The 24556-nt window shown below is 46.5% G+C and overlaps 1 protein-coding gene across 1 annotated transcript in view; it reads left to right on the plus strand.

The window, feature by feature from the left end:
- DNAH2 (dynein axonemal heavy chain 2) overlaps positions 1–24556 on the plus strand; it is a 1666550-nt gene that overhangs the window by 1255027 nt on the left and 386967 nt on the right. The window contains exons 59-60 of the mRNA XM_069218683.1: positions 20569–20701; positions 21891–22030. Coding sequence (XP_069074784.1) covers positions 20569–20701; positions 21891–22030 — 273 coding nt within the window. The remainder of the gene's footprint in view (positions 1–20568; positions 20702–21890; positions 22031–24556) is intronic.

Raw genomic sequence — 24556 nt, forward strand, 5'->3', positions numbered from 1 at the left:
CAGCAGTGCTCCGACTGCCGGGCCATGGCCCTGAAAGCTTTGAGGCTTTGCCATGCACGTGGGCCGACGAGGCGTCTCGGGAACGTCGATGTTCTGAGCACTGTTCTGCTGAGCCGTTGCTAGGGCCGACTTCGCGTCTCCCCCCCTTTCCTGGAGCCGGAGCGACCCCGTTCAAATAAAGGAATTTTACGAGGCGATGCACCTTGTTTTTGAGTGGGCTGTTCCCACGGGTGGGTCTTCGGACCTCGAGGGGTCGGCAGGGGCACCATCAGATCCGACACCAGCGGCCTCAGCGCCATTGGGGACCACAGGATCCGATAGCGGATACGGACCGGTGCTGGGTTTTCATAGTCGACCTCCTTCGGCACCAGGTCCGACATCGACGCTCCCTCCACCACCGACAGCCACTGGTGGTGGTAGACTCATCCTCATTCCTAATGATCCAGAGACTGAACAACATCGTACAACGCCGATTCCGACTTCGACAGCACCGACTAGGCCCAGATCAGTGCCTGAGGCTTATTTTGAACAGCCTGGCACAGGAGAGGAGTGGGAGGGGTCTGAGGACCCTTTAGAATATGGATTGGAGCAGGAGCAGGAGCAGGACTAGTATGAGGATCTAGGGGAAGCCAGTGGACTGGATACTTCTCCAGATGCTGGCATGCTCTCACCTCCTTCTGTGGCTATGGAGGAGGGTGCATCTTATGCAATGGTGGTACATAGGGCAGCTGAGGTCTTGGACCTAGAATTGCCTACGATGCCAGTCAGGACTAATCTCCTGACAGAGGTGCTTCAGCCAGGGGTTGCTACATCAGAGCCGATGTTACCCTTCACAGAAGCCCTTACAGATGTCCTTCTGGGGACGTCGTCCAAACCCAGCACAGGGACTCCTGTGAATAGGACAATCGTCCGCCTCCACTGACCAGCTCTAAACGACCCTAGTTTCCTCACCCAACACCCCACCCCGGAAAGCTTGGTGGTCCAAGCCTCCACTTCCCGTGGTGCCTTCCCTTCTGATCCCCTGGATGGGGAATCCAAAAGGATGGACCAACTTGGAAAGAAGTTATTTTCTTCCTCCACCCTGGCATTGAGGTCGGTAAACACTTCTTGCCTATTAGGCCGTTTTTCCCATACTTTATGGGATACAGTGGCACAAATGCTGCCCCAGGTCCCGGAGGGCATACAGGAAAATCTTACCCAGGCTGTCAAGGATGGGAGAGATGCAGCCAAGTTTACCATCAGGTGTGGCTTGGACACGACCGACTCGCTGGGCAGGAAGATTTCTTCGACAGTGGCCCTCCGACGCCACGACCAGCTGCATACCACTGGCTTTTCGGGGGATGTCCAGTCGAACTTGATGGACATGACTCACGCCTTTTTAATGAGAAGGCAGACTCTGCTCTTGAGAGATTCAAGAATTCTCAAGCTACAGTCTGATCCTTGGGCCTCTCAGTGCCTGTTCGCCAGCAGTCTGCTTATCGCCCCTTTCGAAGTTTCGGGAGGGGCGTGGTACCACGTCAACCACAGACTAGCCACTGTCCTCCCTGCTTCACAGCATCCTGTGCGAGGACGAGGTTGTGGTACCTTCCGTCACCACCCAGGCGCTCCTAGTATGGTTCTGCAAGACCATGTCCGTCAAGTTGGAGGGAGGATTCAGTTTCATCTCCCTCACTAGTGGTCCATAACATCGGACAAATGGGTCTTGCAGATCATACAGAAGGGCTAGTCCTGCCCCTTCCAGTCTTTTCCTCCCTCCATCCCTCCGATAAAAGAACGGCTGGTGGAGGATCATTTGATCTTACACCGCAAGGAAGTTACAGCTCTCTTGGCCAAGGAGCCAAAGAAGGGGTCCCGATGTCAGAAGTAGGCAGTGTTTGTTATTCTCGCTACTTTGTGATCAGGGGCCTCTGGTCTTCGGTGGAATCCGGGCTCCATATCAACTTATTGGAGCTCTGGGCGATCCGGCTAGCATTGAAAGCATTTCTTCCTGTTGTGAAAGGGAAGATGGTGCAGGTGTTCACGGACAACACCACCGCAATGTGGTACTGCAACAAGCAGGGCAGTGTGGGGTCGTGGACCATTTGTCAAGAGGCTCTGCATCTCTGGACATGGCTGGAACAGCAGGGTATAACCTTCTCAAGAAGAACAAGAACGAACGGGCCAAGTCATCTTAGTGGCTCCGGTTTTGGCACAAAGGGGGTCATTACGATCTTGGCGGGGAAACCTGCTGAGATTGGTGCTGATGGTCAACAGAAGACCGCCAGCCCCACCCCTCATCCCACCCCCACCCTCCATCCCCCCCCCACCACTGGCCACATAATAAACACCAAGCTGGGCCTGAACAATGACGTCGGCTTCAAATGGAGCCTGCGGCAATGTATCAGTGCGGGTAAATCAGGCAGTGAAATGCATGATGGGGCTGTGCATGGGGGCCCCTGCCCATGCCAAGTGCATGGGCAGTGCAGGGGCCCTGAGTCATTCATTACGCCAGCCTTTCCCTGGGGGAAAGGCTGGTGGAATCCGACTCATTATCCGGCGGGCAGCGCTGCCCAGTCGGATCAGAAACGCCGCCACTGCCAGGCTGCCTGGTGGTGGAAGCCTGGCAGTGGGGGCGTTTCAAATATGGCGGTTCAACCACATTCATTAAATGGCGGTCTGGACCGCCATGCCGTTGGTGGAAATTCCTGTCACCGCCGGCATGGCGGTCCAGACCACTATGTACATAATTAGGGCCAAAGAGTCTGTTATCCCGAGCTACTCAAAATGAGCATCAATCCTCCGATCAGGCTGCCCCTTCGAGAGGATCTTCTGTCGCAGCAGCAGGAGAGGGTTCTCCACCCGAACTTCTCAACTCTGCGCCTTCATGCTTGGAGATTGAGCGGACACATTTCATGGCTTTTGACATTCCTCCCAAAGTCTGTAAGGTTAGTTTGGCAGCCAGGCGTCCCTCCACTAAAACAGTATATGCCTGTCATTGGAAATGCTTTGTATATTAATGTACAGAATGGTCTGTGGGCACTCTTTCTGCATCTCTTTCTGACATTCTTCTCTACATTCTATCTCTAGCCAAGCAGGATTCTACCTTTGGTACTCTAAAGGGCTATCTTTCTGCTTTATCGGCATTTCTGCGGCTGCCTGACCAGCCTTCTTTGTTCAAATCTCCCATTGTTCATAGATTTCCCAAAGGGCTTTTACATATATATTTCCCCCTGCGCCCTTTATTATGCCTCAATGGGACTTAAATCTTGTCCTCTCATTTCTCTTGTGTGCCCCCTTCGAGCCTTTGCACAACTGTCCCTTCCGGCTGCTCACTATCAAGATAGCCTTCTTAGTGGCAATAACGTCTGCCAGGAGGGTGAGTGAGATGCAAGTCCTGTCATCAGAGCCACCGTATCTCACTATCCATCCATTATAAAGTGGTTCTCACAACTTGTGCCTCTTTCCTCCCCAAGATGGTGACCCCATTTCATCTGGGTCAGGGCATCACCCTGCCCACCTTCTTTGCTCCAACGCATCCCTCTAAAAAAGAGGAGAAACTCCATCAACTGGACCCAAAAAGAGCGTTGTCATTCTACCTTGACCGCACAAAAGAGTTCCGGGTGGATGACCAACTCTTTGTGGGGTACGTTGGAGCAAAGGAGAGTTGGGCAGTGCAGAAGCGAACCATTTTGCGCTGGGTCATTCTCCTCATTAAGATATGTTGCGCATTGGCCAGGGAGCAGCCTCTTGAGGGCTTGCGGGTTCATTCTACCAAGGGCAAAGCTGCTACCACTGCGCTATCTTGAGGCGTACCAGTCCTGGAGATCTGTCAGGTGTCAACGTGGGCGTCTTTGCACAGACAGCTCTAATGATGCTGATGAAGCCACACAGAGCAAGATGACACATGCAGAACCGAATGACGCCACCGGAGGGTGTGGAAGCAGGAGGAGGTGACAATGTTGATCTTGCTAAATATTTAGAGCTGGTTGTTCACTATTGTCCTGAGGTTCCTGGTTTGGCTAGACGGGTGTTCGTCCTAGTTCGGCAAGGCACGAGGCATGTGTCCATAGCAAGGTGTCCTTTCTGAAGATTATGACCTGTGTCTTGTCAGAGTTGAGCATTAGGCAGCTGGACTTCATATGTGCAGGAGATAAACTTCATATGGGTGTTGTTGGTTAAGAGGGCGACAAGTTGGGTGCCAGCGTATGAGATATGATGCCGATTTTGCATGCAAGGACAGTTTTGGCGAGCAGTGCGATGTAGACTTTGAACAATGTGGGGAGGGAGAGGTTCCTTGGGTTACTTAACATAGGTTGGTAGCAGTGAAGTAGTATGGCGCCAGGCGGAGGTCCTCCTGTGAGGAAGGAGCTGAACTATCGAAGTGCAGGTCCTTGTATGCAAGTTTCATGGACACATTGGATGAGGTGGTAGACAGTGTCAAACTCGGTTGAGAGGTCGAGCAGGATGAGTACTGCTATTTCTCCTTCCTCATTCCAACAGGCAGATGACGTTAGTAGCAGCAATGAGGGCAGCCGCAGTGCTATGATTTGGCTTAAGACCAGATTGAGAGGGGTCCATGAGATGGTCGTAGTTGAGATGGTGTCAACACCAGGGCAGTGCGCGCTCTATTGGCGACTAGAATGCAAAAACCCAGCACTCACAAAACAACGTAATTTATGCATTGTGCTGATATGTTGTTGTTGTTTAACTTTTTGCATTGCAGAGTTTAATCCTGAAGATTTATTTTTAATGTGTTTACAAATACTGTTCATTTGCAATGTATTGCTGCAGGCTTTCAGAGTGTGTTAGGGTGTAGTCCCTTTCCAGGGCCTTCCAGAGACTTTCCCTGCAGCATGCCTGGGTGTGGTTGTGGGCTTGGCCAAGACTCTATAAAAGGGAGACAGCCCAGCTCCAAGTGCTCACTATTCAGAGGTCCCGGTGCAGAGCAGCAGCTACTTCCTGAGCTCCTGTCCCGGTGGCCTATTTGATCTTCCAGGCCTCTGCCCTTCATTCTTCATTGGTGATCCTTGTTCTGGGCGGTAAGACGGTGGTTGGGCTTGCCTCCCGACACCGTTATCGAGAACTTTCATATTCTTGGCTTAATTCTTTAATGATTAACAGATTACTTTGCGCGCTACCATTTCTTGACATTTGTATGGTGGTTTACGAATCGGCAAGACACGTGATTCGTTTAATTCTGATTTAATCTTGTTATTCATTGCGCGCTACCATTCCTTGACATTTGTATGGTGGCTTGCGAATCGGCAAGACGCGAGATTTGTTTCAGGGTGCATTAACCTTGTTGTTCATTGCGCTACCATTTCTTGACATTTGCATGGTGGCTTAAGAATAGGCAAGACGCACGATTCATTTCATGGTGCTTTAACCTTGTTGTTCATTGCGCGCTACCATTTCTTGACATTTACATGGTGGCTTAAGAATCGGCAAAAGATGCGCGATTCGTTTCATTGTACTTTGATCTTGTTATTCATTGTGAGCTGTTATTTCTTGGCATGTACATCGTGGTTTACGAATCGGCAAGACGCGCAATTCGTTTAATGATGATTTGACTTTGATATTCATTGTGTACTACCATTTCTTGGCTTTTTACATGGTGACACTCAAATCGGCAAGGTGCACGATTCTCTCCTCGAGTTTAATTCATGTTGTTTATTGTATGCCACTATTCTAAGATATTTATCATGTAATATCTGAGTTGACAAGTTATGTGATTTGTTTTTCCTGAATCCATATTGTGTTATTCATGGTGCACAATCCTTTTATGGTGTTTACTATATATATATATATATATATATATATATATATATACATATATATATATATATATATATATATATATATATATATATATATAAATAAATCTACAATATGCGCAATTTGTGTTGAAACATTTTAAGAGTACACAGAAGATCAGAGTTTCTAGATGCAATATTGTATGGTCCTAGTATGCATTCTCAAAAAAGGATTTATATGACTGGTTTAAAATTTAGTCAGAATGTTTTTCTGATTCTCATGTAAAGGAAAGTACTTGAATAAGAAAGTTTTCATTTAATCCATCTTGATTCCCTTACAGGTATCCGGCCATCTTGAAACTTAGTCATTTTAAAACTTAATTCGTAGATTGTTCATGTTTTCAGAATGACTATGCTTAGAATCATAGTCTAGTATTGATTTCAGGAGATATTGGGCCTGATTACAACTTTGGAGGAGGTGATAATCCGTCCCAAATGTGACGGATATACCACCAGCCGTATTACGAGTTCCATAGGATATAATGGACTCGTAATACGGCTGGTGGTATATCCGTCACTTTTGGGACGGATTAACACCTTCCTCCAAAGTTGTAATCAGGCCCATAATTTTCATATTGTGTGTTCTAACCTTTTTCTTACTACAGGTCTCCTTCCCAGCTGTTTCCCTTACTAATCCCCTCTTCCCCTCTTGAACTCTCTTAGCCTCTGTGATTTATCTATCAGAGTCTTGAAGCTGTTCAGTGGTGGACGTGTTGGGAACGTGCGCAGACCCCGAGGATCTGGTGACTCTGACAGATGGTCAACCAACTGTTTGTTCTAAATATTTTCCAGTATTTTGACTAGGTAGAGGATCGGGGAGATCAGTCTGTAGTTTGTCAACGTCTTCATCTGTTGAGGGTTTGATTCTCTGTTGAATCAAAGAATATTCTTATGGTTTTCCAACCCAGAAGATCTCACATCTCTTTGAATGAGCATACTGTACACAACCTGGATTCTTTCTTTAGAGAGAACAAATCCTTTCAAAGTTTTCTTTTTATTGCTTTATGCCAGATACAATTTATTAAACAAGGCTGTTAAATCTTTGATTTACAGATGGATAGTGTTTTGTAGTGCACAGTTATATAACAGATAGGGCCAGTCTCCAAAAGTTCATGCTCTTGTCACCGGAGCAGAGACTGCTTTGGTGACATTTCAAAAGCATGCAGTTATTGTAGAGATTAGTAGTGCAGCCACTCACAACACTCCTCATGCTTTATTTAAACATCTGTTACTTAAAAGTGTAGCTTTCAGCATTAAGGTTTTCTGAAAAGATCTTTTAAGCCTGATCTGACATGTTGTCTTCCTCCTTAAAGCATTTTATAGGCTGGGAAATCTGATTCTAAAAACAGTTGGGAAGGGAAAAAGGGCAAGTATTAGAATGATGCAAAAATTACGTTTATGGCGATTCACTATTCTCCTAATTCTTTCCCTTGCCCCTCACAAAGTACACTTGGCTATCTCTTTGGTAAGCAGATGGTGATCTCCAACTGATCATGTAAGAAAAACCCTGCCAGACTAGCAAGCGGTTATAAATCTGTGTGTGTCACATAACGGTGAACGCTAGTGTAGGACTCATTCTAAAGGTTTAAAGTAACTACAGTTGTGATGGATGTTAACAAAGAATAAAGAACCCTAAATCATTGTTTTGGAAATGTTTTCCCTTTTTGTTGGAGGTTATATCAATGTGCTGCCTCAAATACTTAACAAATGCATGATTTCTAAAATGTATAAGGTGGAAATAGGAAATACGTATGATCCTGGAAAAAAAATGTAATTCTCTTGTAGGGGATTTCCATGTATAGTCATAAGCGTAGAATAATTCCCCACCCGCCTGCGGGGACACCGGAGCACTTTTTCCAATATCACTTCTTAATTGTTCCTGTTCGCCTTACTTCAGAAAGGCCTGCCAAGACACTTAAGAATGTTCCCATGCAGCCTATAGGAAGGGCTACAGTGTTCAAGCTTCTTCATTCAGATTGTCCTTGAAGTAAAACCATTAAAATACTTGATAAATAAAAGCCATTTTTCAGACAAACTACTTCCAAAAACTTCTTTTATTTCACAAAACCTCTAAGAAGGAGTGCAGAGCAGTGTAGCCCATAGGCTGCCATTAGTAATGAAGAAAAAGGATACTGTGACTTTAAGAACAGACCTTTTTAGTTTTTTTCCTTCAAAAAGATAGAGAAACTTTCAGATAAAAAGGCTTCATTCAACGTCTTTTGTCTTTCTCTACTAGATTTTGAAGTTTTCTGACAAAAGTTTAAGGCTTTTTTACTCAAAATGCCTTCCTTGTTTGACAAGTGCCCAAAATGTGGCAGAAAGAAGGCCAAAACAGACCCTCATGAGGTCTGTATTATTTGTCTGCCGTCATCACACATTTCTGCCTCCTGCAACATCTGCAAGATGTTCTCCAGGTGCACTTTACGTGGCAGAGAGAAAATTTGCCTTCAAGGGGGAGCAGAGAGAAGACGCCAAGGAACAAGTGGGACCTCTCAGAGAGGGGAAGGTCTGTCTTCCACCAGGGCTCATACCTCAGCCTCCAGTGGTCGTGGGAGGTCTGAGAGACGCTCTTCAGGGTGAAAACGACATCACTCCCGGTCGACGTCGAGAAGGTCGACGTCGAGAGGAGGTACGGCGCGACATGTTCGCCGTCGAAGTCCGGTTCGACATCGTATAGAAGTCACCAGTTGACGTCAAGGTACCGTACGACGTCGAAGACCCCAAGGCGCACAACATCAACAAGCAGATCGGCATCGTCGGAGTCGACGTCGAGAGGTCAACGTAGACGTCATGGATCGACACCCCGCACAGCGTTGACGTCGAGACAAAGAAGGAGGTCGACGTGGAGAAGACCATCGACGTCGAGGAGCCACAAGAGGCAGTGAATTTATACGTCATCAGAACGCTCTTCCTCAGTAGTGCTGCTTCCTTCGTCACCTTCTTCCCGTCCTTCTCCGCATATTTCTCCTCCTCCAGATCTACCGGCAACGTCGCCTCAGCCAGCGGGCCAAGAGTTGCCACAACCAGCACCGCTTCCGGCACCACAAGTACCGGTTAATATACCGTCTAGACCGCGCTCTACATCGCGCCACCGTTCAGGCCATGGCCATGACTCATCCCGATCAAGATCGCACCGCAGATCTAGGCGCAGATCAAGTTCAAGGGAACATGAGAGGGAATCTTGGTCTTCCACCAGAGACTACTCACCTACTTTGTCGGACTCTCCTCCTCCTCGGTCCTTACCGGTGGATGACATTAACACCTTCGATGAGGTACTGGTCCGAGGTGCGTCGAAACTAAATATACCGATGGTCGCCCCTACGCCATCTACATCTGTCATCTTCAAAACCCTACAACAGCGTTCAGCTGCCAGACCATTACTACCCCTAGTGCTTGGCCTCTTGGAGCCCGCTATGGAGGTTTTCCTAACACCAGCAACGACAAGACCTGCACCGTCCAGGCTGCAGAAGAAGTATTGCCCTACGGAGCAAGATCCGGTCTTTTTGCGCTCTGATCTGCCACCGGACTCAGTAGTTATTTTGGCGGCTCACAAAGCTCACGCAACTTCTCCATCTTCCACCTCTCCTCCAGATAAGGAGAGTAAGCGATTGGACTCGACAGGCCGTAAAGTCTGTGGTTCGGCTGCGTCATCTATGAAAACGGCAAGCGCCACAGCCCTTTTGGGCAGGTATGATAGATCTTTGTGGGACTCCATCTTGCAGTTCGCCGAACATCTCCCAAGAGATCACAGAGAGGGCTTTTTAGAAATAAAGAAGGTGCTATGGTCTCCAACCAAATCATAAGCGCGGCAGCGGACGCGTCTCTGCTTTCAGCACATTCTTACTGCCATGGTGTGACGCTGAGAAGACATTCCTGGTTGCGGCTCACATCATTGAAACCGGATCCGCAGCAAAGAATTATGAATCTGCCATTTTCAGGATCCACATTATTCGGTTCACATGCAGATGATGAAATGGCAAGGGTGAAAGCGGAGGTGGACACATTAAAGGCAGTAGGATTGGACAAACCTAAAGACCAATGTAGGTCCTTCCGTCCTTTCCAACACTGCTACACCACGCAGAGGGTTCAAACCCTTCAAGAGGGTTCAAACCCTTCAATGGGCCCCTACAAGATCTCACCAGCAGTACCAACGATCTTACCAACCTCAGCATAAAGCACAGAGAGGACGATCGACCCATCAGTCCAGTCAGGGTTCCAGACAACCTGCAGCTTCAAAACCCTGAGAATTTCCTTCCCCCAACTTCGTTAACCACTACGGTGGGGGGAAGCGTCACCAATTGCCTGGTAGAGTGGCAAAGAATTACAACAGATGCTTGGGTCTTAGACATTGTACAGAATGGATATTGTCTCAGATTTTCCACACCACCTCCGGCTATCCCGCCAAAACCCTCGACTGCCCACCTCGATCTCCTAAAGGCAGAAGTTTCCTTCCTCCTCGAAAAGAGAGCAGTGGAATCGGTTCCCCTCAGCCAACGGGGGAAGGGTATTTACTCAAGATACTTTCTCAACGAATTCAGGCCCATTCTAGACCTCAAAATGGCCAACAAATGGATCCGAAAGGAAAAGTTCAGGATGCTATCCTTACACCAGATATATCCTCAGATTCAGCAAGGAGACTGGCTTTGCTCAGTGGATCTACACGATGCGTATTTCCACATCCCCTTTGCGAAGAAACATCGGAAATTCCTGAGGTTTCTGGTAGGTCAAGATCACTTCCAATACACAGCCCTACCATTTGGTCTCAGGTCTGCATCCAGAACCTTTTCCAAGTGCATGGCGGTGGTGGCAGCTCACCTCCGGAGAAAGCGAATTTTCATATACCCGTATCTCAACGACTGGTTAATCAAAGTGTACACTTATGGAGAAGCAAAACGGCATTTCCAGATGACCTGCGACCTTCTGTACCAACTAGGTCTTCATGTCAACTTTCAAAAGTCAACGACAGTGCCTGTCCAGAGGTTACATTACTTAGGAGCTACCGTAGACACACTACAGGCAAAAGTGTGTCCTTCGGAGGAACTACGCTTATCTATTCCCGGAAGTGTCGGGATCTCCGATCAATGAGTCACCCAACAGTGCGGACAGTCGCCTCACTTCTCGGATCCATGGCATCCTGCATTTATCTGACACTCAACGCTCGCCTCCACATGCGTCCGCTTCAGGAATGCCTGGAGGACCAATGGAATCAGTTGTCGAGGAGCTGAGAAGATCGAATTCGCCTATCCACCCATGCAATCAGATCTCTGACTTGGTGGTGCTCTCCAACCAATATACTAAAGGGGATGCCATTCCGGGCACAGCCTCCAACGCAGACTTTTGTGACAGATGCCTCTCTCCTCGGATGGGGAGCTCATATGAATCACCTTCAAATACAAGGTCGATGGACACAGAAGGAATCATTATACCACATCAATCTCCTAGAGCTGCGAGCGGTACACCTAGCTCTCAAGGCGTTTCTACCCTCAATCACAGCCGACAACTTGCTGGTGCAGACAGACAATACCACCACTGTGTTCTATCTGAACAAACAGGGGGTCACCAGATCCAGAATCCTGTCTCAGGAATCCCAGACAATATGGCACTGGCTCCTAGCCAGGAAATTGAACATAGTGACAACCCATCTTCCAGGGGTTCAGAACATGCAAGCGGATGCCCTCAGAAGAGTTCTAGAAGAGAACCACGAGTGGGTGCTCAACGAAGACTTCACTCAAGACATTTTCCGATTGTGGGGCACACCTTCTATCGACCTATTCGCCACAGAAGAAAACAGGAAATGCCCCGACTTCGCCGCCAGGTTTTACCACCCAGAATCGCTGGGGAATGCTCTGTGGCTAGACTGGTCCAACAAATTTCTGTACGCCTTTCCACTGATTCCGCTGATCCCAGCAGTCCTCAGACTGTCGATGACCTCAGCCACAATGATCCTCATTGCACCAGAGTGGCCGAGACAGTGGTGGTTCCCGGATCTCCTTCAGAGATCACTCCAGCCCCATCTCAGGCTACCCTGCAGACCGGACCTCCTGACACAGTTTGGCAGACAAATGAGGCATCCCAATCTCTCATCATTGAATTTGGCGGCATGGCTCCTGAGCTAGTCAAGTATGGTCACCTAAACCTGCCACAGGATTGTATGGACATTTTAAAGGAGGCGAAGAGGCCGTCTACTCGTTCGGCGTACTCCTTCAAGTGGAAAAGATTCTGCATCTGGTGTTCCTCTAAAGGGATAGATCCTACATCTTGCAAAGAAGATGTCATTCTCCCTTACTTGTTACAATTGGCACGGTCGGGCCTGCAGCTTTCTTCCATAAAAGTCCATTTGGCAGCCTTAACTGCTTATAGGAAGACTCCTTCGCAAACCTCTTTCTTCAGAATTCCAGTAATAAAAGATTTTTTAGAGGGATTAAAGAAGGTCTTTCCTTCAGGTAGGCACCCTTCACCACCATGGTAACTTAATGTGGTCCTTTCACGTCTAATGCAACACCCATTTGAACCCATACACAAGGCATCCCTCCAACACCTCACTTGGAAGACAGCCTTTCTAGTAGCGATCACTTCAACACGAAGGGTCAGCAAAATCCAGGCCCTCTGTGCACACGAGCCCTACACAATATTTCATTCTTCCAAAGTAGTCCTACGAACACATCCAAAATTTCTACCTCAGGTCATATCCGACTTACACATTAACCAGTCGATTTCCTTACCCACGTTCTTTCCAAACCCTTCCACCCCGACTGAGAGGGCTCTCCATTCTCTAGATGTCAAGAGTGTATTGAAATTTTATCTAGATAAGACCAATCCTTTACGGAGAACTCCACAACTGTTTGTTAATTATGGATCTGTCCGTACTGGCTTAGCCACCTCCAAGCAATCAATAGCTAGATGGATAGTCTCCTGTATTTTGTTTTGCTATCAACTAGCTAAGAAAACCTTACAGGGTAAACCTAAAGCCCATTCCACCAGAGGCAAGGCGGCTACCGCTGCTCTATTGCGGAATGTTCCATAAGCAGAAATTTGTAAAGCTGCGACTTGGAGATCGGTTCACACCTTTACCAAACATTATTGCCTAGATTCTGATGCTAGGCCAGATGCTCAAGTAGGCCAGGCTTCTCTTAGAAACCTTTTTTGCTTGAAAACATTGTAGGAAGTTGGCTCTGTATGTACTATTTCAAAGTAAAAAATAGCATGTACAGAGTCCAAGGGTTCCCCTTAGAGGTAAGATAGTGGCAAAAGAGATAATTCTAATGATCTATTTTGTTGTAGTGTGGTCGAGCAGTAGGTTTATCAGAGGGTAGTGTTAAGCATTTGTTGTACACACACAGGCAAGAAATGAGGAACACACACTCAAAGACAATTCCAGGCCAATAGGTTTTTAGGTAGAAAAATATATTTTCTTAGTTTATTTTAAGACCCACAGGTTCAAGATTTACAAACAATACTTTAAAGGAAAGGTATTTCACTCAGGTATCTTAGGAACTTTGAATCATCACAATAGCATGTACAGTTTTGGCAAAAATGGCAATAAGCTATTTTAAAATTGGACACAGTGCAAAATTTTACAGTCCCTGGGGGAGGTAAGTATTGGTTAGTTTTCCAGGTAAGTAAAGCACTTAAAGGGTTCAAAGTTGGGTCCAAGGTAGCCAACCCTTGGGGGTTCAGGGCAACCCCAAAGTTACCACACCAGCAGCTCAGGGCTGGTCAGGTGCAGAAGTCAAAGTGGTGCCCAAAACGCATAGGCTTCAATGGCAAAGGGGGTGCCCCGGTTCCAGTCTGCCAGCAGGTAAGTACCCGCGACTTCGGAGGGCAGACCAGGGGGGTTTTGTAGGTCACCGGGGGGGGACACAAGTCAGCACAAAAAATACACCCTCAGCGGCACAGGGGCGGCCGGGTGCAGAGTGCAAACAGGCGTCGGGTTTGCAATAGGTTTCAATGGGAGACCCAGGGGTCTCGTCAGCGATGCAGGCAAGGGGGGGGCTCCTCGGGGTAGCCACCACCTGGGCTATGGAGAGGGCCTCCTGGGGGTCACTCCTGCACTGGAAGTTGGATCCTTCAGATCCTGGGGGCTGCGGGAGCAGTGTGTTTCCCAGGCGTCGGGTTCTTTGAAGCAGGCAGTCGCGGTCAGGGGTAGCCTCTAGATTCCCTCTGCAGGTGTCGCTGTGGGGGCTCAGAGGGGTCAACTCTGGCTACTCACAGGCTCGCAGTCGCCGGGGAGTCCTCCCTGTAGAGTTAGTTTTCCGCAGGTCGAGCCGGGGGCGTCGGGTGCAGAGTGGAAAGTCTCACTCTTCCGGCGGGAAACGTGTGGTCTTTAAAAGTTGCTTCTTTGTTGCAAAGTTGCAGTTTCTTTGGAACAGGGCCGCTGTCCTCGGGAGTTCTCGGTCCTTTTAGATGCAGGGTAGTCCTCTGAGGCTTCAGAGGTCGCTGGACCCTGGGGGATGCGTCGCTGTTGCAGTTTTTCTCGACGTGGGGAGACACGCCAGTAGGGCTGGGGCCAAAGCAGTTTGTGTCTCCGTCTTCTCTGCAGGGCTTCAGGTCAGCAGTCCTTCTTCGTCTTCAGGTTGCAGGAATCTAGTTTCCTAGGTTCTGGGGAGCCCCTACATACTGAATTTAGTGGTGGGTTTTGGTCTGTGGGGGCAGTAGCCAATGGCTACTGTGCTTGAGGGTGGCTACACCCTCTTTGTGCCTCCTCCCTGAGGGGGGGGGGGGCACATCCCTATTCCTATTGGAGTAATCCTCCAAAATCAAGATGGAGGATTTCTAAAGGCAGGTGTCACCTCAGCTCAGGACACCTTAGGGGCTGTCCTGACTGGTGGGGGACTCCTCCTTGTTTTTCTCATTATCTCCCCTGGACGTGCCGCCAAAAGTGGGGGCTGTGTCCGGGGGGTGGGCATCTCCACTAGCTGGAGTGCCCTTGGGCATTGTAACACGAAGCCTGAGCCTTTGAGGCTCACTGCTAGGTGTTACAGTTCCTGCAGGGGGGAGGTGTGAAGCACCTCCACCCAGAGCAGGCTTTTGTTTCTGTCCTCAGAGAGCACAAAGGCCCTCACCACATGGGGTCAGAAACTCGTCTCTCAGCAGCAGGATGGCACAGACCAGTCAGTCCTGCACTGAACAATTGGGTAAAATACAGGGGGCTTCTCTAAGATGCCCTCTGTGTGCATTTTTTTTAAATAAATCCAACACTGGCATCAGTGTGGGTTTATTATTCTGAGAAGTTTGATTCCAAACTTCCCAGTATTCAGTGTAGCCATTATGGAGCTGTGGAGTTTGTATTTGACAAACTCCCAGACCATATACTTAATATGTCCACAACTGTACTTACAATGTCTAAGAATAGACTTAGACACTGTAGGGGCATATTGCTCATGCAGCTATGCCCTCACATGTGGTATAGTGCACCCTGCCTTAGGGCTGTAAGGCCTGCTAGAGGGGTGACTTACCTATGCCACAGGCAGTATTTTGTGTGCATGGTATCCTGAGGGGGATGCCATGTCGACTTTGCCTTTTTCTCCCCACCAACACACACAATCTGCAATGGCAGTGTGCATGTGTTAGGTGAGGGGTCCCTTAGGGTGGCACAACATATGCTGCAGCCCTTAGGGACCTTCCCTGGTCACAGGGCCCTTGGTACCACTGGTACCTTTTACAAGGGACTTATCTGTGTGCCAGGGGTGTGCCAATTGTGGAAACAATGGTACATTTTAGGTGAAAGAACACTGGCGCTGGGGCCTGGTTAGCAGGGTCCCAGCACACTTCTCAAGTCAAGTCAGCATCAGTATCAGGCAAAAAGTGGGGGGTAACTGCAACACGGAGCCATTTCCTTACACAAGCCCCTCCCCCCCCCCCCCCCCCCCCAAGCCCACAGGCGAGGAGACTCAGCCAAAGCTGGGAGAGTCTTCCTAGTCTGTCAGGCGAGGAAGAGTAGGGGAAATAGGCTGGTTTGTTGCAGGGCCTACTCTGCCTTACATCCTCCTGTTCAGGTAATTCCCTCTGGGAAACTGACCCACTTCCACAGTGATAGGACCTAATCTGAACTGTCTCTTGTCGGTGATTTTAATGTCTTCACCCATTCTCTCTATTTTGGGGTTAGAGGTATCCACCTCTGCTAATCTTATCTTAGCCAGGGTCACCCCTAGCTTACCCAAAGAGGTTACCCAGAGCTGGAGTAACCCCACCATGACCAACAGGGTCAGGGGGCCTAACTTGCTATTTGGCATGGGGTCAGACCACCATGCCAAGGATAGTGCAGCCATAAAGGCTAACACCCAGCAGAGGCCACTGACAGCTGTCAGTGCCCAGAACCACACCTTTAGCTCTTCACCTGCAAGGGAAGGAGCTAAGTTACAGGCTTCTTTGGGTTCAGGATGCCTGTCTGCTGTGTAAGAGTGGGGGGGTTACTACATCCTGTAGTAAACACCCTTCTTCCACTCTTTCTTCTGTTAACTGAGGAGCCACCCACTCAGGTTTAACAGTTGCCTGACTAGCCAGGACTTCTTGTGGGTCAGGTTGGACTTTACCAGTGCCATTTTTGGAGTTCTCCCCTACTGGAGCAGAATCTCCTTGGCTTGCTGGAACTTTGACTAAAGGTTGTCCACCTTTCCTACTCTGTTTTCCTTTCTTTTTCTTTTGGGGCCTACTGGCAGTTACTGCAGGGGTATCACCTCCAGAATCCTTGGGAGAGGGCTGGCACTGGACCAGTTCCTCTCTTGGGCTCTGACTAACCTCTGGGTAGTCATTTCCAAAGAGACAATTAAGGAGGAGCTCTGTACTGACTACCACCCTTCTCCAGCTAAAAGTCCCACCCACTTCTATGGACACAAAAGCCACAGGCCTATCACTGACCCTATCTGGGCTAACTCTTACTCTGGCAGTCTCACCTGGGATGTACTGGTTTGAGAACACCAGCCTGTCATGCACAACAGTGTGACTGGCACAAGTGTCTCTCAGTGCAGTGGCTGGGATTCCATTCACCAGTAGGTGGTGTCTACTCCCCTCTGGAATCTCCAACTTACCTGTTGGGCCCTTTTTCCAGTTGAAGGCTATGAAGATCTCCTCATCTGAGGAGTCATCCCCAATGGCTACACTGGTCACCCCTGGGATTTTGCTATGGGGTTTGTTTTTGGGACAAGAAGTGTCCTTGGTGTGGTGTCCTGTCTGTCTACAGTTTTGGCACCATGCCTTAGTGGCATCCCAGTTCTTACCCTGGTACCCACCTTTGGTTTGGGTTGTGTCTTGGAGCCCACCCACCTGGTCTGGTTTTTGGGGGCCTACAGAGGACTCTTTTTCTTTGTTTCTAGTGTCACCCACTTTCTCCTGGGTAGTCTTTGTAACCCCTTTCTTTTGGTCACCCCCAGTGAAAGTTTTGGTTACCCTAGTCTTGTCCCAGTGGTCTGCCTTTTTTCCCAATTCTTGGGGAGAAATTGGACCTAGGTCTACCAGATACTGATGCAACTTTTCATTGAAGCAGTTACTTAAAATCTGTTATTTCATAAACAAATTATAAAGCCCAACATAGTCATGCACGTAATTTCCAGTTACCCAACCATCCATTGTTTTCACTGAGTAGTCTACAAAATCATCCCAGGTCTGGCTTGAGGATTTTTGAGCCCCCCCCCCCGAACCTAATCCTGTACTCCTCAGTGGAGAATCCAAAGCCCTCAATCAGGGTAGCCTTCATAAGGTCATAGGATTCTGCATCTTTACCAGAGTGATAGACTCCTCACACTTTCCAGTGAACATTTCCCAAAGCAGAGCTCCCCAGTGAGATCTGTTTACTTTTCTGGTTGCACAAGCCCTCTCAAAAGCTGTGAACCATTTGGTGATATCACCATCTTTATATTTAGTTACAATCCCTTTGGGGATTTTTAGCATGTCAGTAGTTTCTCTGACCCTATTTAAGTTGGCGTGACTATTGATGGGAACTAAACCCATCTCTTTCCCTTTCTATGGCTAGGAGCTGTTTCTCCAAAGCCAATCGCTTGGCCATCCTGGCTAACAGGTGGTCATCTTCATTAAGCTGCCCTCAATGCTTCCAGAGGTACTGGTCTCCCCTATGGAAGAACCAGTATCTGACTATGATTTGTGGAGTCAGGGTTCTGGGAACCCTGTCTTCCCTATTTAGGACAGGTGGGGGGGAATCATCCTCCTGTTCACTAACTTCCCCATCTGAGGGATTATCCACAGAGGGGTGGTCCCTTGTGAACTCTGCCAAAAGCTCCTGGAGCTTTAGTTTGGTAGGGTTGGACCCAGTTTTTTATCTTTTTATGTTTACAGAGAGACCTTAACTCTGACATCCTAAGATGCAGGTAAGGGGTGAGGTTGAGTTCCACCACCATCTCTTCTGTAGTAGACATTATTTCTCTAAAAGTTGGGATACTTTTTAAGAATCTAAAACTATCCCTAGAACTTAATCCAAACTTTTAAACTCTAAAAGAAATGCTAGCAGGGACTAACACAAGGCCCTAGCAGGACTTTTACAAATTTAGAAAAATAGCTCATATTTCAAAAATCAGTTTCTAATGACATTTTTGGGAATTTAGTCGTGTGATCAGGTATTGGCTGAGTACTCCAGCAAATGCACAGTCTTGTTTCCCACCGCTGCCACCAATGTAGGAAGTTGGCTCTGAATGTACTATTTCAAAGTAAGAAATAGCATGTACGGAGTCCAAGGGTTCCTCTTAGAGGTAAGATAGTGGCAAAAAGAGATAATTCTAATGCTCTATTTTGTGGTAGTGTGGTCGAGCAGTAGGCTTATCAGAGGGTAGTGTAAAGCATTTGTTGTACACACAGAGTCAAGAAATGAGGAACACACACTCAAAGACAATTCCAGGCCAATAGGTTTTTATATAGAAAAATATATTTTCTTAGTTTATTTTAAGAACCACAGGTTCAAGGTTTACAAACAATACTTTAATTGAAAGGTATTTCACTCAGGTATCTTAGGAATTTTGAATCATCACAATAGCATGTACAGTTTTGGCAAAAATGGCAATAAGCTATTTTAAAATTGGACACAGTGCAAAATTCAACAGTTTCTGAGGGAGGTAAGTATTTGTTAGTTTTTCAGGTAAGTAAAGCACTTACAGGGTTCAAAGTTGGGTCCAAGGTAGCCCACCGTTGGGGGTTCAGGGCAACCCCAAAGTTACCACACCAGCAGCTCAGGGCCGGTCAGGTGCAGAGGTCAAAGTGGTGCCCAAAATGGATAGGCTTCAATGGAGAAGGGGGTGCCCCGGTTCCAGTCTGCCAGCAGGTAAGTACCCGCGACTTCGGAGGGCAGACCAGGGGGGTTTTGTAGCACACCGGGGGGACACAAGTTAGCACAAAACGTACACCCTCAGTGGCACAGGGACGGCCGGGTGCAGAGTGCAAACAGGCATCGGGTTTGCAATAGGTTTCAATGGGAGACCCAGGGGTCTCGTCAGCAATGCAGGCAAGGGTTGGGGGGTAAACATATTCACTGATTACTCTATCTGCTCCTCCGCAGGTTATGGGATGGGCTTGGTATTCTATTCTACGCTTATGACTATACATGGAAATCCCCTACGAGAGAAGGTATAGTTTCTTACCTGTAACTCCAGTTCTTTCGTAGGGGTATTTCCATGATAGTCATAAGCAACCCTCCCACCTCCCCGGGGGAGCAGTTAGATGTCTTTATTACATTTATCCCTATTGTCAGCCAATAACTACCTTCAAAAAGAACTGAGGTACCAGCCTCTCTCTAGGCATGATGGGATACTGGAGGGCTGGCTGTTCTTAAAGGCACAGTATCCTTTTTCTTCATTACTAATGGCAGCCTATGGGCTACACTGCTCTGCACTCCTACTGCTCTGCACTCCTCCTACTGCACTTATACTTTGTGAAATAAAAGAAGTTTTTGGAAGTAGTTTGTCTGAAAAATGGCTTTTATTTGTCAAGCATTTTAATGATTTCACTTCAAGTACAATCTGAATGAAGAAGCTTGAACACTGTAGCCCTTCCTATAGGCTGCATGAGAACATTCTTAAGTGTCTTGGCAGGCCTTTCTGAAGTAAGGCGAACAGGAACACTTAAGAAGTGATATTGGAAAAAGTGCTCCGGGGTCCCCGCAGACGGGCGGGGAATTATTCTACGCTTATGACTATCATGGAAATACCCCTAAGAGAGAACTGGAGTTGCAGGTAAGAAACTGTACCTTATAAATTACCAACCTGATGAAACCCGACTGACAAAACCAAGCTAATGAGTGTCTTAACAAACATGTAGTTTTATTGCCTGATAAATGGGTATTGGTGAATGTAGAAATCAAACCTTTCATTCTGCTTTGAACCTGGTGAGACTCCTTGTGCTCCCTACTCCAGTTTTTATTTCTCTACCCCCTCCAGTACCACTCATTTTTCAACTCCCTTTTCCCTTGTACCACCCACTGCCTTTATTCACGCCTTTTCCTCCTCCTTATAGTCTCCCTCCCCCTTTATTTCTTTATAGATAAGACACCCGCCCCTTTCTTACTTTCACTCTGTAACTTATTAACTTTTTCAAATTTTGCTTTGCCTTGTTAACAGTATAAGGCAGATGTCATGTTTGTTAACATTTCTCATTCACTGCCACGATAAAAGGACCTATGAGTGTAATTCAATGGTTAGTGTATAATCTTGGAGAGTAGCTTGATTAATGTAACCATGGATCTAAAATATTGTCAGTAACCACTGTCAGGTGTGTGGAATTCAACCATGCAATGAAGCTGTGTCCTCAGCCAAACTGATCTCATAATTTTGTCTTGCAGAAATCGAATACGCCAATACCCTGCTCTTGTGAACTGCACCACCATAGACTGGTTCTCGGAGTGGCCCGAGGATGCCCTGCTGGAGGTGGCAGAGAAGTACCTCTCTGGGACGGATTTAGGAGACATGGAAGGAGTAAGTACGCTGAAGACTGCTAACAATGTATTAGAACTTTCATAGATTTCCAGGCTTTGACTTTCACCAAGATCCAGCAAGAGCACATAAACAAACCAGGCTTTTGAGCCTCTTTAAGATCCAACGGTCGGATGTTTGTTGAGCTGCACATGCATTGCCCCAACTGTTGGTTGTGCTTATTTTTAATTAGAAATAGATTATATAAAATGGCAATCTAAAAATATAAGATATGATGTCAGTTTGTCCAGTCCCCGTGCACAGTGAGGTCCAGTAAGTAGGTGCAAAGGTTATATGTGTGCAAGATGTACATAAGTAAAATAAAATAAACAAAATGACACTGGTACATGTCAATTAAGTAGAATTGAAATAGTAAAGGATGAATAGAAAACAATGTGCAGATACATGGAGTTAAATATCCCAAACAAAAGCTTCCTCTGTGCTATTGCTCTTATAAAATTATATATTGGTAGATCTTCTTACTAGCATTGGAAAGCAAGGGTCTTCAGTTATAGCATAAGCAAATTTGACCAGTCACAGGACTTTATGAAATAAATCAACATTGTAGAACCAATGTTAGAGTTAAAATAATGTTCCCTCAGTACTGTCCCATTATATCAACATCAGGTTCCATGTTTCACAACATTTCTAGCTATATTAGCTGGACATCAAATTATATGAAAGATATAATCACTGTCTTAGCCTTTAAGAATTTGAATTGTCAGTGTCGATCATTGCCAATGTTTTGTTCACCAAGAATAGCTACATTTGCATTTTCACCTCTGTGACCATTGTGACTCTGTAGCATTTATACTGGTTCCATAGCACGTGTATCAGCATGTTCCAAGGGTGGCTCTATGGTGTTCATTCTGGTCCCATGGCTTGTGTATTGGCATGTTCCAAATGACATCCCAGATGGAAAGAAGTTACGTTCAACTGTTTATAGTTAATTGCTGTCTCCACCATACTCTAAATGTGAAACCCTTATGAAAGGTTATTTGATTTTCCCTTCCAATGAGTATACAAGATGCACTAGGAGATACTGTGAGAAAGCCTTCCAATAAGAATGTGGCAGATCCTAATTCTGCACTATTGTTAGAAATAGCTATTACCAACCTGTTTTGAAGATATTGGAAAGCTCCTATAGTATACTTCTAAACAACCTATTCTCATTTTTTGTTTCCTGTTGTAGATCCACAACAAAGTGGCACAGATATTTGTGACCATGCATCGATCCGTGGCTTTCTATTCACATAAGATGAAACTTGAACTGCGAAGACACAACTACGTCACACCCACCAATTACCTGGAGTTGGTGGACGGCTATAAGAAGTATGAGAGCTTTACAATGCTAGTCAGTTTCAGGGTACATGAAGGAGGCCTATTGCTAATACTAGAACAAAGACACAGCGCGATTTGGGGTTTGGCCGACAGGCTGCCCATTACCAATGTGATGAATGAACACACAGATTTTGGTTTTGTCCCCACACTGGCATCTATTGTGTCACCAGCGGCAACTTATATCTGCATGATAGGAGCTGGTGTGGATGATAAACACTGTGGCAGCTGTTCCATCAGTCTATCATTCTGCTCCTCAGCACTGGTCCTCCTTGACTTGAGCCTCTATCACTTCATCCCTCTTGATTCCAACCCCCCCTTGATTCCTTACCACAATTTCTTTGACTTAACTGTGGATGCCCAGAATATGCCTTCAGTGGGTCTACCTCCCTTCCCCCCCAGAAAATGCCAGCATCACTTTAGTGCAGTTTTGCAGTAGGCTGTCATAGTTTACTTAGATGTCTATCACAGAGAAGCCATTCAGTATAGTGTTATGACCGGGAAAATGGCTCCCACTTGGTAATCCTCCCTTCCAATAGGTCTTAATTCTAATTGCACTATATTGAGACAATTTTACTCTGTAGTGACAGTAAAGGGGCCAGAGTGGGGTGGGGAAATGCGTAATGGGAATGCTAATTCTCAAAATTGTTGGTTTTTGAATCAAAGTGAGATATACACAATTTTGTAAAATCATTAAGCCCTCTTAACATTCCTACTGGTCGTACTGCTACCCACATCTTGCATTTTGGTCAGATGTGCCATTTTGTGTTTTCTAATTGATTCTTACCCTCACGCTTGTCATTTTTCCTTCCATTAAATGTAATGCAGCAATGGACCTTTTGTGGAGTCACATGCTTAATCTCCCGATGACCCCGGTATTCAGTGTTTAGCACTGCAGTTTTTCAATATTGCAGCTGACATTGAAAATAAAGGACAAACCTTCATAAATCACACTTAGCCACCACCCTCATTATGTGACCTGAAGACCAGCTAATTGTTGGAGAGGCTCCAGACTTCAAACTTCCTCATAGGCAACAACTGACAGATTTTCTACCGTTTAGTAAGAGGGAATCCCATGAGCTCTGCTCAGACTTTCGTCTGGCAAAATTTCAATCTGCAATCTTTACTTCCTGTGAGCGTATGGTTTATCACTCTAAACATCTCAGAATCCAAGATAATTTTTATTTTTATATCAAAACCATGGTTGAATCCTCTCTGCCAGGGACTCTCTTTAATCTTTGTGAGGACTGTGGAACTGGGGAGGTCTACACTGAAAACCCCCATCGGAAGTGTATTTTCTTCCTTAGTAAATCAGGACTTAACCTAAGTTCTCTGAGATTTGTGCTATCTTCTATGACAAAACTATAAAAGACAGAGAGGGCAGGCTACTTTGTTTTGTTACTGCAGAGTAACCTTGGGCACCATCTGGTAAAAAACGCTCTAAAAGCAAAGAAGCACAAGTTACAAGTACCAGCATCAAATTACTGAGCCTCTGAGGCAGCATCAAAGCCTTGTGGAACACCTTCGAAGAGATCCTCTGCACCTGCCCTAAAGGGGCAGCCTTCTAGTGTATTTAATGTGGTACCATCCAATTCATAAGCCTTACCACCAAATAAGAGGTGTGAGAAGAACATTACAGTGCCTCTACCATCTACTTCATCACATTTGAAACTGTTGGCGATAAAACCATTACCAGACACGCTGTTTACGTGCCCTCCACGTAAGGGTTCATCACTGAAGCCTGTATCACCATCAATGCTCGTTGTTATTGACAAGTAAGCAAACCTCAAAATATCCTTCTTCAAGTGTCCACAAATGAAAAGCTGTTCCACCGTCAACACCTGCATCATCGTTGATGAAGACATTGTCAATGAAGCAATCATCCTGGACGCCACCATCAACTAAAAGTCATCCAATCATCCAACACCAACGACAAAGCCATAATCGGCGATGACGTATCAGCCATCAGTTAATACATCCTTCCCATTGTTGATGACTCAAGCAATGACAATTTAGGCTGCAGTAATAACTTCTGCCTCTAGACTCCCAAGTGAATACCTTCTCTGAAACACCTGTAGGTTCTATGGTGCCATTACTGATCTTGGTGTTCCCCATTAGAATTACACCAGAAACACCAGGTTACCTATTGGGTGAACTTTCATCTAAACCTGGTTATGGAAAAAACGATTCAAAGCTAGAATTTGATGAGGATCGGTGTCTTCTGACGAGGAGGATATACAATTATGGAGCCTCTCAAGCTGGGAAGCCACATGATCTGGATATCCAGTTCTTTGCAGATAACTCTGATGATGGATAAGAGCTTTATGGATATGAAGAACCTACCTATTACACCTATTATATTCAGCCTATAGACATCATTCCCCAACATTTGCCTTGTGCAGATGGTACAGCTGCCAATGGACTTTATACATTCAATGAAAAAGGTGATGGAGAATGTTTACACCATATTACCTCAGCCATAGCACCAAACAGTAATGTCACAGACACCACCAGTAGATT

This window comes from Pleurodeles waltl, chromosome 12, assembly GCF_031143425.1.
Source record: "Pleurodeles waltl isolate 20211129_DDA chromosome 12, aPleWal1.hap1.20221129, whole genome shotgun sequence".
Taxonomy (NCBI): domain Eukaryota; kingdom Metazoa; phylum Chordata; class Amphibia; order Caudata; family Salamandridae; genus Pleurodeles; species Pleurodeles waltl.